The sequence below is a fragment of the Chroicocephalus ridibundus genome, chromosome 14 (assembly GCF_963924245.1).
Source record: "Chroicocephalus ridibundus chromosome 14, bChrRid1.1, whole genome shotgun sequence".
NCBI classification, from domain to species: domain Eukaryota; kingdom Metazoa; phylum Chordata; class Aves; order Charadriiformes; family Laridae; genus Chroicocephalus; species Chroicocephalus ridibundus.
The window spans coordinates 13,210,610-13,230,414 of NC_086297.1; the positions used below are offsets into that span (position 1 = coordinate 13,210,610).

The following is a 19,805-nucleotide window of genomic DNA, read 5'->3' on the forward strand; positions in this document are numbered from 1 at the left end:
GGGATTGTTGCCCCCGCTGGCTCTGGAGTTGGGGTCCTCCCGTCTTGCCCCAAGGGCCACACTGAGAGGCGTAATGCTCCTGAAAATGCCCTGTCTTGTTGAGAGGATGCCTAGTAGCTGTCAACTGCATCTGTTAGGGGCAAGAGGGCAAAAGAAGAGAGCAGGGAGGAGGAGGAGAGATGAAGAGATGGATCATGCTAATTGTTTCAACCTTATTAACCCATCGTGCCTCTTCCTCGCAGCTGGGGAGCGCCTGTGTCCGACAGAGCAGGGATGTCTGAGGCCTCGTCCAGCAAGGAGGGACCCCCGGCCGAGTGCCCCGTGTGCTACGAGAAGTTCCACCCGCTGGAGGCCATGCACCGCCAGCTCAGCTGCGGGCACACCTTCTGCCACGACTGCCTGGTGAAGTGCTTGCTCTCCGCCAAGCTTGACGGCCAGGTCCAGAGCAGCATCATCTGCCCCATCTGCCGCTACGTGACTTTCCTCAGCAAGAAGGCGGCTCTATGGCCGCCCAAGGCAGGCACCAACCTCCGGGCCCTGGAGATGCCTCTGTCACCTTCCTCCTTGTCCCATCTGACCAAATTGGAGGCCAGCAACACCTTGGTGGTGCCCAGCCATTTTGTGATGCTGGTGCAGAGCTTCGACCGGTGCTGCAGCACGGGGAACAGCCCCATGGACTCGCAGGGGGTCCCAGGAGAGCTGGCGTGGGAAGCCCACATCTTTGTCATCAGTGACCATGGGATGCCACTGGTGGGTGTGGACTGCAGCTCCCTGGGGAGGAGAAGCAGAACGGAATCACGAAGCTCGGTGTCATCCAGCTCGGCCCTGGGGGTGAAATGCTGCCAGTCGCCCATCGCCCTCGCCGTCCAGCTCGTCTTGACGGTGGCCATGCTGGCGGCTGTGCTCCCTCGGCTGCTGCTGGTGAAGAGGGACTCGTAGCAGGGATGGGATCAGCTCAGATGCTGGAGGTGTCACTGATGCTGGGACAGAGCTAGGGCTGGGACCTCTCTCAAAAGATCCCATGAGAAAGTCCAGAAGCAGCTCCAGGTGAAGCTCTCTCTCATCTGGCCAGGGACTGAATGGACTTTCAGACCTTTCTGCAGATCTCCGGGTGCTCACAGTGTCGTCGCTGGCATTTTCTGCCTCTTTTGGTTAAAATGTGGCTGGTCAAACCCTGCTAGTGGGTTCCCCTAGTGTCTTAGCAGAGAGCATGGTTTCTCCTCCCGCACCCTGTTGAGGAGAAATAACTGGACTCCAGACGATCCAATGTGAATCAACAGAAGCCGTTTATTAAGCACCGATCATCATCTTTTATACCCTGTGTTGTAGCCGTACACGCGACTCGCTTATTTCTGATCAGCGAGTTACACTGTCCACATGCTGTGCATGCAGTTCGTTCACACATCAGATTGGTTACAAGAATTCTCATAGTAAATTGCTTAGTCATTAGCACAACATGTTTTCTACCTTCTCAGTTCCCGTTTTTCCCATGTACTAATTCCATCTTCTACCGCCTGTTTTGCTCTTAATCTAATCTCTCACAGTAGGGAGGCTGGCTCACATGGCCATTTTCTCTCAGATACATTCCTACAATACCCCCTTTTTCTTCTTGAGCCAGCCAGACCTTATGCATGGCATTTTCTATCATGTCAGTCACTTTGCGGAGAACACACGAGGCTGCCATAATCAATAATAATATAACCAACAATAGCATGAGCCCTTGCTTTAGTAAATCTGATAACCATCCCGTTATACCCCACGAGCTTAACCAATCATCTAAACTGTTTTTGACCACTTTTAATTTGGACATGTTATCCTTCAGCTCCCGTAACTGCTTATGAATGGATGATGAGTGGTCGGAAAGGTTCATACAACACATACCTTCAAAACCTTCACATCCATGACCCTGATCTAACAGCAAAAAAACAACAGCCGCTCAATTTTGCAACGTAGCATGCCGAATGCTATCAACATCAGTCAGCAAGCTAGATTTGGGTTGCCCATTGACGGTGCTGGGGGTTGTCCAGGCAAGGGATCAAGTTGCCCAGCAGAGGCACTAGGATGCACGCAGTCTGCACTGACTTGCCCAGGGGTGGCACTGGGTTGCCCACTGAGGGCCGTGAGTTCATAGGATCATAGAACGTCTCAAGTCGAGAAAGACCCATGAGGATCATCGAGTCCATCTCCCTGCTCCTTGCAGGACTACGGAAAACCAAATGATATGACTAAGCCACTCAACAGTTGCCCAAAAGCTGCAGCTGGTTGCCCAGGGGCTGCAAAACCTGCCCATGGAGGGCAGTAGGTTGTCCAGGGCAGGATCTAGGATGCCATGTGAGGGTATTTTCTTGCCCAGGGCTGGCCCCGGCTTGCCCATCCACAGCAATGCGTTGCCCAGCGGCTGCATCGGGTTGCCAGAGCGGCTGCAGGGAGTTGCCCGCGTAGAACCCGGTTATTGAGCACCCTGCGCCAGCGGCAACGCTGCCCTGGTTCTGTGACACAGAGGGCACTGGGGATGCTGCAGTGTCTGGCAGTGCTGCCACCCAACCTGACAGCACAGCACTGAGTAGCAGCCCCCCCCGCACACCCCCAAGCCTCTGCAGGGTGAGTATGTCCCTGAACTGGGAGGGAAAAAAACAGGTCATTCTCCTAATCACCCTCCATATCTCTTCTGTCCTCTAAATGTACCCAGATGAGGTGGTCGGGGCTCCTGTCGTGTGTCCGTGTTCAGGGGTGGCACAAAGTGGGTTTTTCCCTCCCTTTCCTAAACGTGTGTCTGTCAGTGTCTGAAAGGGCAGAGTTTATTTGTGGGGGTTGGAGCCAGGGAAGCTGCCTCCCACCCTCCCAAGGCTGTTTCTCAGGTATAAAGCGGCACGGAGCTAGGGAAAGCGCCGTCATTTATCCCTAGCCGGGACAAAAGGGCTGAAGGGAGCGGTTTGTGGGAAGCGGCACACACGGTGGTTTTTGTTGGACCTGAGCGCAGACATTTCGTCCTCGGTTCTGCCAAACTGCCTCGGAGGGTCGTGTTTGCGAAAGCTTCTTTTTCTGCTGCATTTGAGGGTGTGAGTTTCCCGCTGCCTGTCCCACAGCCACTCCCATCAGGGATCTTGCTGTAGCACACCCGTGTCCTCATCTTCCCCTGGGGCTCCGAGCCAGGCTGGGAGCAGTGGGGACGGGACGGTGTTAGGGGAAGGACACGTCAGGCTGGCTACAACAGCCGTATTGAGGGACTTATTCCTGCCCCTGGGTGACACTTGTAACCTCACAAGAGCTTCGTACCGAGCACCACGTACCCCTCCGGAGTGTTTGTCCTCAGATGAGTTGTGTTTGGTGGCCCCCTGCCTTATCTTGCTGATAACCATCGATTGACAGCCTCAAGCTGGAGAGGACAATATGCAATTCTTGGTAGCAAAATCTTCATGTGTGGCCATTCCTCCTAGGGCTACTGCAAGGCTGGTGTTTCCCAAGCGCTCTGAAAAGACTGTGGGCCATCTCCTTCCCACGCACACTGATCTTACACCAGGTGAGCCATCGACACCTTTCCTCCTTTGCAAGGCAAGAGGCGGCCCCTCTTTTGAGGCTGAAATAGGGGTGTGTGGGGGTCAAATTTGGATATAGTCCTGCAAAGCTCAGCTCACCTGCAGGCTCCTCACTCCAGCATTTAAGGCAAGGGAAGATAGAGGGGGTGAGGATGGAGTCCCTCACCCACCCACAAATGGTGCTGGGCCGGTAGCAGATGTGTGTCCAAAAGGGACGCAGCTCTCGGGGCTGGGAATGGAACTTTTACAGAGAAAATGACCTCTGGAGTATCAGAAGATCAGCAGATACGCCAGCCAAAAGAAACAAAGGAACAGCAGAGAAGGAGCAACTCCAGTTTGACTGGATTGACAGATTTAAGGAAAAGGAAGGCACGGTATCTGTCATTCTCCTTACGGCCGTGATTTGTTTTTCTCCGCCTTCCAAGACCTGATGCTAGATACTAACAACAAAGTCAAACGCTTTTATATACAAATGTTTGGGATGCTGTCAGGAGGGATTTGTTTTCAAGGGGTTTAGGCCTGTTCAGGCGCTGTGAGGGCGCTCTGTGCGTCGCTGTTTGTGTTTGCAGTTGCGGGTGTTGCTGTAAGAAGTAAGGCAAGTGCAGGAGGTTGCTGAGGTTGTCCTCTCTCTCCTCCTCTGTGCAGGACACGGACGGGACACACGAATAGCAGCGGTCGAGCATGGAGTCTGTCGGCTCTCCCTTACCAGCAAAGTTCGCCCATCCCAGAGCCATACCCACCAGGTTTCTCCCTGCCATCCACACCACGGCGTCAAGCTATAAGAACCGATTTCCTTACCGCCCCTTGCCTCAGAGCTACAGCCTCCCCTGGATGCCCAGCACCTACTACAAAACGGCTGCCAGCAAACCAACTTTGGCTGCCTTTTCCAAGAGTTCCCAGGGGATAACTGCCAGTGAGAAGCTTCCATCTGTTTCCACCAGAACGACCGTCTTCACCCGCTACACCCCTGAAGACTGGTACAAGTCCAACGTGACCAATTACAGGGAGTCGGAGACCTCCCAGAAGAACGCGGAGCGCCTGAGAGCCGATACCTCCCGCTTGATTGACGACAAATACCGGCAGACCAAGAAAACGCAAGTAGAAAGCACCAAAAACCTGGGAGTGCGCGCCAATGACATCGCATTTTGGAAATCAGAGCTCTGCCACGAGCTAGATGAGGTGATCGGGGAGACCAACGCGCTCACAGAGGTGAAGACCAGGCTGGAGAGAGCCTTGGCCGAGGCGGAGGCCCCTCTCCGGGTAAGCACCCGTCCCGGCGCGCTGCAAGCTGTAGCCTACTGCGGAAACATCTGCAGCCCTTCAAACGTCTCATTAAGTTTCACTGCAGCTCCGGAACGTCTAGAAAGCTTTTATTAAGAGGCCATTAGTTAAGTTAGTAGTAACCAAACCCCCTTGCCATCTGCTGGATCCCCTATCAGCACAGGCTGAGCACGTCAGAGCAGTGTTTGCTTAACTCAATATTTTTAGACGCGGTACATCCAGAGTCCTGATTTGGGAGACAAAAGCCCGTGTCTTACCACGAGGCTCTGGCGAGGTGGGCGTCAAGGCTGACACAGGTCCCCCGTTTCAGCTGTGGCTGCACCAGGGACACGTCTGCTCCCTCATGATGGTTTAATGCTGATGTTGCAGCTCGGCTGCTCCTTGTCAGCTAAAACAGCTGCCCCGGGCCACTTTTTTCCCCCTCTTGCATCTCCGTGCCCACCTAGAATTTCTTTTCTCACATTACTGGAGATGGGGACGGTCCCCATAGAGAGCCCTGCCCCTGCAGCCAGCGGTGATGGCGTGTCCCCAACAGGTCGCTCAGGAGTGCTTACTTCACCGGGAGAAGAGGATGGGCATCGACCTGGTCCACGACAACGTGGAGGAACAGCTCTTAACAGTAAGTTGGGTATCTCAGATCATGCGTTGAAGGTATTTTTACTGGATTTCAAAGTTATGGGATTTGGAGCACTGATCACCTGCCTCCAGCAGCCGGAGCATCACAAAGGCAATGGGTTTGTGCTGAAGTCAAGTGAGCTGAGAGCAACACGCGTCCTCCGGTGGAGCTGAATGTGTCTCAGAAATTCAGCCTGGGCATTTACACCGAAGTCAAGTCCATCTCCTCTTGTCCCGTACGGATGGGATTCCTCCTGGGGAGGAAAACATTTTGGGAGCAAAAAGGGCAGGTGCTGATCTGGGGATGGAGGTGTGTAGTGGTCCAGGGAACTGCTCTGCCTGTCCACACCAGGATGTGTCCCTATCCCTGCAGTGGGACTAACCACCACTTGACACTGAGGTCAAGGTGAAAAAATCCTTATTGACCCACCCTGAAAGGGAACGCAAAGGCCGTGGCTGCAGCCACAGCACCCTTCTGTCCCCTCCAGGGCGCTGGGCGCAGGCTCAGCTGCGAGTTTTCCTGCCTGTTTGCTTTGGGCAGGAAGACAAGCAGGCAAGTTCTTGCTGTGTGCAGGGCTGGAGAGGTCCAAGGGGAGGAGTGTGACCAGGACGAGTGAGTATGGACGCTGATGGGGTCCTCTTTTGCCTTTGCCCAGGAAGTCGATGTCATCAGGTCGTGCCGGGAGAAGATGCAGCAGGTCCTGGACAAGGCCAAAGCCCAGATCACGTAAGGAGGAGCTCCTTCTCTCATGTCGTAGGGCTGATGTGCATTTGTGGTCACAGCAGAACCCCAGCAGAACCCCAGCAGATGTGAATCCCCAGAAGAACCCCGTCTCTCCCCATACCCCGCAGGTGTAAAGCCCATGGAGGCTCCATGGCATGCGGGCGGTGATGCTCGTGGGAGGACAGAGCTGCGTGGCAGGGCGGGAGTTGCTGTGGGGAGTGGAACGGGGAGGAAGCCATTCCACCCGTACGTCCCCACCGATGGCTGCTGTTTGCATGTTGAAGGTCCAACCGGGCGTCCCAGCACAACCTGGAGAAGGATCTGGCCAACAAGCAGGTGGCCCACCGGATCGACGACAGGTGCCACCACCTGATGAACACCTCCCACGGCATCAGTTACTACCGAGGGGTGGAGCAGGTCGATGCCACGTGAGTGCACGCTGTCGGTCCCCAGCAGCAAGCTGTCCCCGGGATACGCGGTGCCTCTCCCTGGCAGGGAGCTGCTTGTCCCCAACCCAGATCCATCCCGCCTGGAGACACCTCCCTCAGAGCGGTCATTTCTCTCCGCTCCCCGGAAAGGGAGCACAACCCTCTGCTGACAGTTGGATGCCAAACATCCAGAGGGTGAAAGCCAGTCCCACCTCATTAAACATTCTACCAGGGGTTGAGAGATCAGCCTGCCAATTAATTCAGCGGAGCACCTCTGCTGAAACAGCTCACTAAGTTTATGCATATTTTCAAAGATGTGTCTTAGTTGTTGCTAGGCGATGTTTATACTTTTCAAGGACTCTTTTCAGCTTCCCATAGAAGTGAGGAGGAGCATAGGCAGAACAAGGGAAAGGCCAACGGAATATTCCGTACCATAGATGCCATGCTCAGGATATAAATGGGGGTTGGTGCGGGGTGGGAATATGCGGTCGGGGCTCGGGAAGGTGCCAGTTCACTGGGTGGTGAGAGTGACTTCTCTCATTATTATTATTATTATTATTATTGTTCATTTCTGTTATTGTTCTATTAAACTGTCCTTATCTCCACCCACGAGTTTTTCCCTTTCCCTTTCCCCTCCTTTTCTCCCTCTTCTCCCTTCTGGGGGGAAGCGGGAGAACTGCACCAGCGCATGCGTGGTCCTGGCTGCTGGCTGGGGTTAAACTATGACATACAGTCCAATTAAAAGTGTAGATTTAAGCTATAGTGAATCCACGCTGCTCCCTGGCAGGGTCCATGCCTGCCCACATCCAGCTTACCGGGGGCCTCTCCTTTTCCCCGCCAGGATCTCGGTGCCGCAGTCCTGGGCCAAGTTCACCAACGACAACATCCTCCGCTCCCAGAGCCAGCGGGCGGCCTCCGCCAAGCTGCGGGACGACATCGAGAACCTGCTGGCGGTGACGGACAGCCAGATGTGGCGGCAGTTCAACGCCGTGAACGTCGCCTTCACCAACCGCATTGCCGAGACGGCCGATGCCAAGAGAAAGATTCAGACCCACCTGGCCAAGGTAGCCTGAACCCCTCCCTTTTGGTGTGACACTGTCACTTCCCGGTGACACCTCCAAAGTGCGACCCTCCCCGCAGACCTGGCCCCAGCAGAGGAACGGTCACCACAAGAACCTGGTTATAGCATCATTTAGAATCATAGAGCCATAGGATGTGTTGGGTGTGAAGGGACCTCTCAAGGCCACCTATTCCAACCCCCTGCAGTCAGCAGGGACATCTTCAACTGGATCAGGTTGCTGAGAGCCTCATGCAGCCTGGCCTTGAATGTCTCCAGGGGTGGGGCCTCCCCCACCTCTCTGGGCAACCTGGGCCAGTGTCTCACCACCCTCAGTGCAAAGAACTTCTGCCTAATGTCTCATCTAAACCCGCCCTGCTCTAGTTGAAACCATTGCCCCTCGTCCTCTCGCTACATGCCCTTGCAAACAGCCCCTGCCCAGCTTTCTTGGGGACTTTCTTCTTGGAGCAGGATGAGTTGGCAGTGTAATTTCATCCCAAGGGATACTGCCCGTTGCTCATCCCAGCTGACAGCCTGCTAGCACAGGGATTTCCAGCAGAAAATGCCAGCGCTACTTGCATCAGCGCTAGTTACTTAGAGGCGCTGGCTGCCCTGCAGAAGGGCTTTACTGGGAGTCTGCTGGGGTGTCTGCTGTGGGGTTTGCAGATTTGCTGCTCCTCCAAGGACGTGTTTTCGGTCTCAGCACTCTGTGGTTGCTGCACAGGTATCGGTGTGTTTGCTCCGCCAAGCAGATGAAGTGGAGATCAGCGATGGGCAGCAGGCTCGCACCACTGGCTCTCATGGAAAGCTTCCTGAAAAGTGCTCGGCACACATTAACCGAGCAGAAACTGGGCTTGCAGCATCGCGGGCTGGTGCCACATCCTTCAGCGAGCAGCATCCACCAAAAACCTGCCCTCTGTTAGTTGCTAGTGATGGACGATCAGTTCCTGCAAGCAGTAATTTTGGGGAGCGGGTAATTCAGTAGATCCATCACTGCTCCAAAACCTCCTCTGATGTGACAGCAAGAGCAAAGAGAGGCTTTTCCCCGCAGAGAAATGGCTGCTGGATCTGTGCCTCCATCTATGGCAGAGTGAGAGCAGTCTGAGCCCGGGGTCTGCTGATTGAACTTGGTTTTTTTCTGCAGATGGATGGCAGAAAAGGGAAATCCCGTTGCCGCTGGAGAATATATTTTTTAAATTTATGCATGTGTTTCTTTCTTACTCCAGACACTGCAGGAAATATTCCAGACGGAGAGGAATATAGAAGCCATCCAAAAGGCCATTAGGGACCAGGGGCCTCCATTAAAGGTGGCTCAGACCCGGCTGGACCAGCGCACTCGGAGGCCAAACATGGAGCTGTGCCGGGACACTGCCCAGCTGCGGTAAGGCAGGAGCGCGGGGCCGGCGGGGACCTCGAGGGCTCACGGGTGGTAGCACTCGGGAGCATCGCTGGATGACAAAATTAACCATGGGGGGTTGGTTCTTTTTCCTAAAGAGTCCTTCCAGAAGTGCAGCGACATAATCAAAAGCAATGAGCGGGTATCCCAGCCTTTGGGTGCTGGGAGAGCTCTGCGCCCACAACGGAGGCTGTACCCCATGGCCGGGGGCGGCCTGATGCCACCCCATGAGGGGCTGGATTTTTCCTACTTGCGTCAACCCCGTCTTCTCTCCTGCCTGCTTCCCGGCGGCTGGATGGGCTCAGGTTTGAAGGACAAGCCCTTTACTCTCCAACAGGCTCATGCTGAGAGCTCTTAGGTCCTTCCTTTGGGGTAACCGCAAGGGTGCAGCTGCGGTGCAAGGTGCTGTGTCCAGTGCTGGGCTCCCCGGTTCCAGAAGGACAGGGAACTGCTGGAGAGGGGACAGCAAAGGGCTACCAAGAGGATGAGGGGACTGGAACACCTCTCTTGTGAAGAAAGGCTGAGGGATTTGGGTCTCTTCAGGCTGGAAGAAAGACGCCTGAGGGGGCACCTTCTCAACGGTTATCAATACTGAAAGGGGGGGTGTCAGGAGGATGGGGCCAGGCTCTTTTCAGTGGTGCCCGGGGACAGGACAAGGGGTAACGGGCACAAACTTGAGCATAGGGAGTTCCACCTAAACAGGAGGAGGAACTTCTTTGCTGTGAGGGTGGCAGAGCCCTGGCACAGGCTGCCCTGAGAGGTGGGGGAGTCTCCGTCTCTGGAGACATCCCAAACCCGCCTGGAGGCGTTCCTGTGCCACCTGCTCTGGGTGACCCTGCTCTGGCAGGGGGTTGGACTGGGTGATCTCCAGAGGTCCCTGCCAAGCCCCGCCAGCCTGGGATTCTGTGCACCACACGGAGAAGCAGTGAGGGCTGTGCTCACCTCCCCTGGGGACACTGGAAATCCTGTCAAGGACAGAGGGAGCTCTTTGGCATTGCACCCCGAGGGGCTGGGGAGGATCAGGCACCCTGAACTTCACACCTCCTCCTGGGAGCCCGCTGGGTGAGGCTCCCTGGGAAGCCTTTTCAAAGCAATTTAAACCCAGCCCCAGAGCCGGTTTAGCATCTCTCACACCATCCTTTGTTCCATCCTCCACTTGTTTCACCTTCGCTTTTAGCCTCTCCCAGCTGTCCTCTTTCGCTGCGTGTGCACCCGTGGGTGTGGGGAGGACCCTTGCCCGGGAAAATCCAGGAGGGGGAGCCAAGAAACCCACAAAACCAAACAGGAACGGGAAACCACAGCTGCTTGTCCCTCTGCTTGGTGGCACCTCCTTCTCTGGCAGATGCGGCTGCGCGTTGCCGAAGCCTTCGAGCAGATGTTCACTGAGCGCGGTGAAGGGGGAAAACCCATGCCCCAGGGGCCCATCAGCAGCGCCATGCTAGAAACCACCCGCGTGACGGGACTTCTAATGAGGGCTCCTTGCTGTTTTCCAGCCTTGTCAATGAGGTCCGTGACATCCATGAGACGGTGCAGACTCTTCAGCAGCAGCTGAGAGACAGCCAGGACACCTTGCAAATGCTGGTTCGTGCCAAGGCTGTCCTGCAGCACGACCTGGCCGTCAAAGCCAACTCCCTGTTCATCGATGAGGAGAAGTGCATGGCGATGCGCAAGACCTTTCCCAGCACCGCGCGGCTGCTGGGTCCCATCTAGGCTGGGCTCAGCCCACCCCACGGCATCCCTTACCGGAGTTATCAGTTTTCTCTATATGCTTTAAATACTGCATGATTAACTTTCCACTTCCTGATGGAAGCCTGGGTAGAAATTAAATTATCACTTTGCATGTCACATGGTCTAGCAGGAGTATTTTTTTTTCCCTTTGGTTTTTCTCTTTCCACTGCTCTTTCACAGCGTGCCAGAAAGTAACTGAAAATATCCTGGATGCAACTAAGAGTAAATCCACCCACGGGGATTCATTCCTACCCATTCGGTCTGTGATTTTAGGAGAAAAAGTGTCGTGTCCTCCTCCTTTGGAGTCTGATGTGGAAAAAGCACAGGGTGAAGCCATGTCTCGAATCACCTCCTTGTCCTCCATGGGCCTTAGCGTGGCTTTTAGGAGGATCTGCCCCATGACCTTCCCAGCCACAGAGGTGACGCCGACAGGTCGGTACCCTCCTTCCACCCTTTTTACAAATGGGTGCAATGTTTCCCTTTTTCCAGTCCCCGGGGACTTCACCTGATGCCATGACTTTTCAAATACCACCTTCTTCCAGGAACACCCCTTGATTCCTTTGGGGTATTGCACTGGTGTTTCCCTCCTGGCTCCTGTGACCTCAGGAGCCCCCGGCTCATCTCTCCAAGACTTCAAGTGTGAGGCAGCGTCACCAGCGCGTCTCAGAGCAACAGGCCCTCGCTGGCACCCCGTCCCTCCAACCTTGGCATCTCATCCCACAGGGACAGCCCGATATTGTCCCCCTCTCCCTTCAAGCCTTGTTTAAAGCTCTGTCAATGAGCCCCGCTACCTCCTGAGCAAAGACCCTCTTCCCCCTTGGAGGTGGGTGGGGAGACCCTGGCCCAGGTTGCCCAGAGAGGTGGGGGAGGCCCCGTCCCTGGAGACATTCAAGGCCAGGCTGCATGAGGCTCTGAGCAACCTGATCCAGTTGAAGATGTCCCTGCTGACTGCAGGGGGGTTGGACTAGATGGCCTTGAGAGGTCCCTTCCAACCCAACGCATTCTATGAGTCTTGGATTCTATGAGAGGTGAACCCCATCTGACACCAGCAAGCCTGGTGCCGTGTATGTCATCCCATTACCATAAAACCCAAAATGGTGTTGGTGACACCAGCCACGGAGCCACGTATTAATAGGCTGGTCCCACCTGTTCCTTCCAATGTCATTGCCCGCAACTGGGAGGAGAGGAAAAAACAACCTGCCTCCCAGATTCCCTCACCAACTGCCCCAAGGCCCTGAAGACTCCTTTGATGGGTTATCAAGCATTGGAACAGGCTGCCAGGGAAGTGTTTGAGTCACCAGCCCTGGAGGTACTTAAAAGATGGGTAGATGGGATGCTGAGGGACATGGTTTAGTGATGGTTTTGGCAGTGTTAGGTTGATGGTTGGACTTGATGATCTTAAAGGTCCCTTCCAACCGAGACAATTCTATGATCCTATGATCGAGACCCCTTGGATTACGCGTTGTGGCTTCATTGCCACCCACACGGGAGAACAGTAATGGGTAGTAATCCAAGGGCCATACCTCTTTTTGTTGCCTAAGAAAACCTTTGTATACGCGAAACAGTTTCAGTCACCTTTTCTGTCAGATCTCTGCCAGCAGAGGCACGGCTTTCCCGTGGAGGCCGGCTCCGTGTGGATATGCTATGATATGGGCAATGCTATGATTCTGTGATTCGGTCCGCAGCTGCAAGAGCTGGGAAAAGGAGAGGCGACGGAAAACAGCTATGAGAAGACAGAGGTGTCAGCCTGGCACGAGCCATTCACACAGCTCACAGTTCATCTAAAGCGGTAAAATGAAGCCAATGAGAATGTTTCCTCTGGATAAAGCGGGACACAGAGGTCATGGCAGCAGACTTGATGGGTATTTTCAGAAGCTGGAGAGAAAGCCCCTTGGGTTAGGGGGAGCAGCTGTGCTAACCACCCCCGGCTGGGCTGGGCTCCTCCTCTTCCAATGCCTTTTCTCAGGCTAAAGCCTGAAATAAGTGGGGAAGGACCCTCTCCCAGGAGAAGTTCCCAGTGTCACTGGTGCACGGTGCCCTGGTGCTGCGAGAGGCTGTGCCGTGGTGGGGCTGCTGGGGACACCGTGCATCTCCTCACCAGCACCCCCACCATGGTCTACCTGCCTGCCCCAGCGAGCCCTCTGCTCGCCCACGGGCTGGCCCAGCAGCACCACTGCCGCCACCGCCTTGTCCAATGAGGGCACCAGTTTGCCCAGGGGTGGCACTTGGTTGCCCAGGGGTGGCACTCAAATGCCCAAGGGCTGTTTGGGTTACCCATTGATGGTGCCCACTGAGGGCCGTGAGTTCCTAGGATCATAGAACGTCTCAAGTCGAGAGAGACCCATGAGGATCATCGAATCCATCTCCCTGCTCCTTGCAGGAGTACCTTGTTGCGTGAAAAGGGGCCAAGCGGTTTTGGCAGAAGATAAACCCCCTTGCGTTCTAAAACTCCTCACCCAGGTGGGAGGCCAGGTGCGTCTGGGTTTCAATTCTGAGTGATGTCCAATCCAGCACTATCAGTCCAGTCGCGTTTAATATGTATTAAACTATTACGATTTGGATACACTAATAGTGGACTGCACCTTCAGTCTAGTCGTGCTCCTGAACCAGCACGGCCTCTCTCTAGTCTTTGGTCGCGTTCAGTGAGAAAGCGAAATGACTGGCTACTTAAACAGCGTGGTTTATTTAAACAACAGATATACAGGTTCTTTAGGATTGCCGGTGATAAATACACAGTCTGCAAAGCACATGCCAATAAAGATATTGTTAAGTATACAAAATGCGCGACAAAATTACAAAGGATCCAGCCTGGCTATAAATGTAGGGTAGAGATTCTCTAGAGAAATTTCTAAAGTCCCCGAGAAAGCACTCGGTGTCATCGAAGTCTTACCCAAAGGCGTCCCTATGGGGGGGAAGAAAGGCTCAGCCCGTCGACTGATCCCCGAAAGCAGCGATGGAAGAGCTTAACCGAGTTAAGCTTTTCATCATAATCCAAAATCAAACGTACAAAACAATTGTCACAGCAAAGCACAATACAGTGAGTACTAGTAAAACGACAACAGGATGGAGCATCTTGTTCAAAAGTCCTGTAGCTGTTGGTGACCATCCAAAAAGGCTGTCCCACCATTCCTGTCCCCCATCTCTCTTGACCCTTCCCAGTACGTGGTGTATTTCTTCAACATCACGATGGACAGTAATCAGAATTCTTTGTCCATTTTCTTGGGCCTCTTTCAACAATCGCTTCACTTCATCGTGTTGCAGCAACTTTTCACTAGTGAGAGATTCATTCCGATAGGGGTGGGCAGCAAATCTCGAATCAACGTGTAATTAGATTGTAGCAATTGAAAAGATGTAACAGGAGCTGAAGAATTGAAGTCACATCCAATGACATTAGTAAAGTTACAAACACAAAGATTTGAATGATTACTTCTATCTACGCTATGTCAGCTACGCATACAAGAGTACAGGGAGACCTCAGCAAACACACCCTTTCCCAATATATACAAGCACAGTTTCTGGGGTTTCATCGGGATGTATCTCAAAGTGACAAACATTCTGGTTGGTGTCAAGACAAATGTCTTGTGCCTTGAGAGTATTACTCTCACAAATGAATCCTTGTTGATCTCGTGAAATGCATGCTTCAACATCAACAGTTTGCCATTTATTCTCATGTTGTTGTGCCCACACTCTGTGCTCTACCGGATGGAGTATGGCTCCATGGTGATTCAACCCCAGGGTGATGACTGGGTATATGGTGTACACTGAGGCAGTGCGTATCGTTAAGACAAAAGCTGTGGCCTTGCTTGAAATTAACCAGATACCACCAGGATTGAAATTTTTTCTCAAACTCAATTGCGTTATCCCATATTACTTTTTGGACTTCAGTGGGCAAGGTGCCTTGTTCACCTTCCTTTATGATTGTGGCTGTCATAGATTGCATCCACAGTTGGGCTTGGGTACAACTAAGAGCCAAAGAAACATTGTTTTGGGTTGTACCAAGTGCATTTGTGATCAGCTGATGGTCCTTTTCACCTGTTTCTTCCCACTGAGGCAATATATTTGTTAAAAGCCATTGGTGATTTCCCAATGCTGATCGAGAGGACTGTAGAGGATCTTTTAATTTGTCTAGATCACTAGTAGTTGTGACTAGTTTCTTTGCAAGTATCTATACTATTTAAGACTCCCAGTCCTGTTCCTAAGATACCAGTCACATCTCTCTTCAGTCGTTGTGAGGTGGCAACAGTTTGTCTGTCCACGTACAGTTCATCTAAGGTTCCTGTAAGACACAAAAGAAAAGGGAATCTGCTCGGTCTTCTTTGAGCGACGGGGTCAAAAAGAGGGCGAGATCCACCGGGTGCTGATCCGGTGTATCTTCCCTGAACAGTCTTTGGCTTCCCATGCATGGGGATTTTGGGGAGTAGCTAGCACCATTGGTACTGTGCCAATTTGAGGCATTTTCACTAACACAGGTTGCCCAGGCTGAAATTGTCCTAGGTATTTTCCTGGTTCATTGGGAACTTTTGGAGTGATGATATTGGCAGATACACAGAAAGCTTTCATTTTAGGACAGCCATCTCCACTCCATCTGTTATTAATTGATAGGTGGCATCATCCCATCGCAAATGCCAACCAAGTTCATGAGTTTTTGCAAAACGCTTAACCGATCCATTGGTGCATTCAACAATGCCATTAGCCTGAGGATAACAGGGAGTATGAAATACCCATCGAATCCCTTCTTCTTTGGCCCAATCTTGTACCACCGTAGCGGTAAAGTGTGAACCGTTATCACTTTGGATTGCCTCAGGAAGGGGAAGGGTGCTGTACCACCCTTGTAGGCCTTTCACTGTGTTGTCCCCGGTAGCTGATTTGAAGCTGGTGGCCATAGTGAGGCCAGAGATAATCTCCACTCCTACTAGGACGTCTCTTTTCTCACCTGATGATCTCAAGGGCCCAATATAATCAATTTGCCAGGAATGCCACAATGGTTTCTTGTCCCGAATGGGTAAGGGAGGCGCCTTACTCGGATGATCTTATGATCTTTATTGAGCCGTAGGCGACATTGTGAACAGGCAGTTACTACTTGTTCGCACAGTTCAGCTGATACAGGCCACCCCCGGGCTAGTCCTTCCTGATACACATCAGCACGGCCTGTGTGGCCACGCTTAACACGTAACCATTCGAGTAAGCGTTCCCATTCCCCACCATCATCTACAATGTCAATGTGCTGCAGCCGCGTGAGGCTATCTACCTGTTGGTTGAACTGAGCAGTGATCGAGTTCGAACGATCATGGCCTTTTACCCAACCAATGTGCAACGCTCTCTGCCCTCCTCTTTCTAACAGTTGCTTCCAACTATCTGTCTCCCAAATTGGGACTCTTTTCCCCTGCCAATTGTTGGCTGCCCAGTGTCCGATCCATTCAGTGGCTCCTTTAAAAACAGCATATGAGTCAGTGTAAATGTGAGTAGCCACATGTCGTGCAGCTAGTAGGACAGCTCTGAGTTCCCCTACTTGCGCGCTACCATCTCCTGTTTCAATTGCTCTTTCCCCCGTTGCTACTTCCAGTGCTACGGCTTTGTATTTCCACTTATTGTTCTCACGGTGAGACGACGCATCAGTAAACCACACTCCTGTAAGATCGCTGCCTTCTTTCAGAGGAGGTGCTGCTTGGATTGGAGATGGTCTGTTTGGTGGGGATTGGAACAATAGGGCACCATCTCTATCCTTCTGGAGCTTGGATACTTTAACACTGCCTTCAGAGACTGGCATGATTTCATTAATGCCTTCGAAATAAGCATACCACTTTCGAACTGTGGCTTTCGGGGCAATGCCGGCTGGTGGTGCTGTCCCTTGACGGACCACATCTAGGAGACGAAAAGGGCCCCGAACAACCACGCTTTGTTCTCTCCTTATCTGCTCTGCTCGTTGCAATGCTCGCACCAGGGACAGTAAACCCTTCTCAAGGTCTGAATATCTGCTCTCAGTATCATTGAAGGAGTGAGAGCTAAATTCTAATGGTCTCTCCGGTCCTGCTGGTCCCTTCTGCCACAAGTTACAATGAGAACCATGTTCACTGAAGCCCCATTCCACATGGACAGGGTCAGTTGGAGGGATGGGGCCAAGTTGTTGGAATAACCTTAGCTCCTTTATTAGCAATTCCAGTGCATCAGTATGTTGTTCCGTCCACTCCCAGGATCTACCCTTTTTGAGCAACCAATAAAGGGGGCAAGCAATGATGGAAAAGCCAGGGATGTGTTTACGGCAATAACTTAAAGTTCCCAGAACTTGCTGTAACTCCTTCGTGCTGGAAGGATTCTCTCCATGTTCTGTTTTTTTCAGGGTATCCTGAGGGACAGAAGCAGCTCCCTTAATCCACCAGACCCCCAGGAATTTAACTTCCTCTGCGCGTCCCTGACACTTTGCGTCTGGAATTTCCAATCCTAAATCCGATAATGTTTGTCGGATGTTTTGCATCATGTCTTGTGCACTTTCTTGGCTCTCTCCCCCTATTAGGATGTCATCAATATATTGGTATACCGTACATCCCTGTGAAACAGGAATCTCTGATGGCACTTTAGCTAAAGCATTAGGAGCAATGGTGGGGGAATGCTTGTATCCTTGTGGAAGTCGGTTAAAATATATTGGGCTCCTTTCCACGGGAATGCAAACCGCGCTTTGTCCTGCTCAAGGAGGGGAATCATAAAAAACCTGTCTTTTACATCTAAGGCAGCCATCCAAGGACGAGCAGCTCCTTTTATCATTGTCACAATTTCCATGATATTCGGAACTGCAGCGGTCAGGGGTGCAGTGTTGGCGTTTAACTTTCAGTAATCTACTGTGAAACGCCATTGCCCGGTTGGTTTCTTTACTGGCCACACCGGTGAATTATAAGGCGAGTGAGTGCTCTTAATGATGTTTCTTTTTTCTAAATCTGATGCCACCCCGTCTGCTCCTGCAAGTGCAGCTGCAGGCAGTGGGTACTGTCGGACGTTGGTAATTTTAGAGGGAGGCAAAGGTAGAGAAGTTTCTAACAGGCCCAATTTAACTGTGTCTAATCCTTTTTTGCGTCCTGCAAAACTCCACACAGTTCCATTCCATCCCTCGTGTAGTTTCGCAAACAACCTAGTACAGGGAATCACAGATGTTGCATTCTTCGCGTGCCAGCTGCGGCTGTATTCTACCTCAGAAGCATCTGGATTTTATGATTTCCTTACTGTGTGAACAATGCTGTATTTTTGTATTCTTGGCCAATTTAGCAACTATTGCACTTCCCTAAAACCAAATCATATGACTAAGCTGCTCAACAGTTGCCCAAACGCTGCACCTGGTTGCCCAGGGGCTGCAAAACCTGCCCATGGAGGGCAGTAGGTTTTCCAGGGCAGGATCTAGGATGCCATGTGAGGGTATTTTCTTGCCCAGGGCTGGCCCCGGCTTGCCCATCCACAGCAATGCGTTGCCCAACGGCTGCATCGGGTTGCCAGAGCAGCTGCAGGGAGTTGCCCGCGTAGAACCCGGTTACTGAGCACCCTGCGCCAGCGGCAACGCTGCCCTGGTTCTGTGACACAGAGGGCACTGGGGATGCTGCAGTGTCTGGCAGTGCTGCCACCCAACCTGACAGCACAGCACTGAGTAGCAGCCCCCCCCGCACACCCCCAAGCCTCTGCAGGGTGAGTATGTCCCTGAACTGGGAGGGAAAAAAACAGGTCATTCTCCTAATCCCCCTCCATATCTCTTCTGTCCTCTAAATGTACCCGGATGAGGTGGTCGGGGCTCCTGTCGTTGTGTCCGTGTTCAGGGATGGCACAAAGTGGGTTTTTCCCTCCCTTTCCTAAACGTGTGTCTGTCAGTGTCTGAAAGGGCAGAGTTTATTTGTGGGGGTGGGAGCCAGGGAAGCTGCCTCCCACCCTCCCAAGGCCGTTTCTCAGGTATAAAGCGGCACGGAGCTAGGGAAAGCGCCGTCATTTATCCCTAGCCGGGACAAAAGGGCTGAAGGGAGCGGTTTGTGGGAAGCGGCACACACGGTGGTTTCTGTTGGACCTGAGCGCAGACATTTCGTCCTCGGTTCTGCCAAACTGCCTCGGAGGGTCGTGTTTGCAAAAGCTTCTTTTTCTGCTAAATTTGAGGGTGTGAGTTTCCCGCTGCCTGTCCCACAGCCACTCCCATCAGGGATCTTGCTGTAGCACACCCGTGTCCTCATCTTCCCCTGGGGCTCCGAGCCAGGCTGGGAGCAGTGGGGACGGGACGGTGTTAGGGGAAGGACACGTCAGGCTGGCTACAACAGCCGTATTGAGGGACTTATTCCTGCCCGTGGGTGACACTTGTAACCTCACAAGAGCTTCGTACCGAGCACCACGTACCCCTCCGGAGTGTTTGTCCTCAGATGAGTTGTGTTTGGTGGCCCCCTGCCTTATCTTGCTGATAACCATCGATTGACAGCCTCAAGCTGGAGAGGACAATATGCAATTCTTGGTAGCAAAATCTTCATGTGTGGCCATTCCTCCTAGGGCTACTGCAAGGCTGGTGTTTCCCAAGCGCTCTGAAAAGACTGTGGGCCATCTCCTTCCCACGCACACTGATCTTACACCAGGTGAGCCATCGACACCTTTCCTCCTTTGCAAGGCAAGAGGCGGCCCCTCTTTTGAGGCTGAAATAGGGGTGTGGGGGGCTCAAATTTGGATATAGTCCTGCAAAGCTCAGCTCACCTGCAGGCTCCTCACTCCAGCATTTAAGGCAAGGGAAGATAGAGGGGGTGAGGATGGAGTCCCTCACCCACCCACAAATGGCGCTGGGCCGGTAGCAGATGTGTGTCCAAAAGGGACGCAGCTCTCGGGGCTGGGAATGGAACTTTTACAGAGAAAATGACCTCTGGAGTATCAGAAGATCAGCAGCTACGCCAGCCAAAAGAAACAAAGGAACAGCAGAGAAGGAGCAACTCCAGTTTGACTGGATTGACAGATTTAAGGAAAACGAAGGCACGGTATCTGTCATTCTCCTTACGGCCGTGATTTGTTTTTCTCCGCCTTCCAAGACCTGATGCTAGAT

At 52.8% G+C, this 19,805-nt stretch overlaps 2 protein-coding genes across 2 annotated transcripts; both read left to right on the forward strand.

Moving 5' to 3' along the window:
* The first annotated feature begins 273 nt into the window (after positions 1 to 273).
* LOC134523560 (RING finger protein 222-like) lies at positions 274 to 939 on the forward strand. Its single transcript, XM_063352575.1, has one exon. It carries the CDS (start codon positions 274 to 276, stop codon positions 937 to 939), a length of 666 nt encoding a protein of 221 aa, XP_063208645.1.
* Positions 940 to 4,217: 3,278 nt separating this feature from the next.
* Positions 4,218 to 10,732, forward strand: LOC134523469 (tektin-3-like; the record flags this gene model as incomplete). The annotated part of the gene is made up of 7 exons (XM_063352422.1): positions 4,218 to 4,796; positions 5,353 to 5,436; positions 6,089 to 6,159; positions 6,441 to 6,584; positions 7,426 to 7,648; positions 8,868 to 9,022; positions 10,531 to 10,732. Coding segments are annotated over exons 1-7 (1,458 nt in total), but the record flags the coding sequence as incomplete, so codon positions are not given.
* Between the last annotated feature and the right edge of the window lie 9,073 nt (positions 10,733 to 19,805).

Bases quoted from the DNA above. Each gene is read 5' to 3' on its own strand.
- LOC134523560 (XM_063352575.1), top strand. From the start codon at position 274: ATGTCTGAGGCCTCGTCCAGCAAGGAGGGACCCCCGGCCGAGTGCCCC.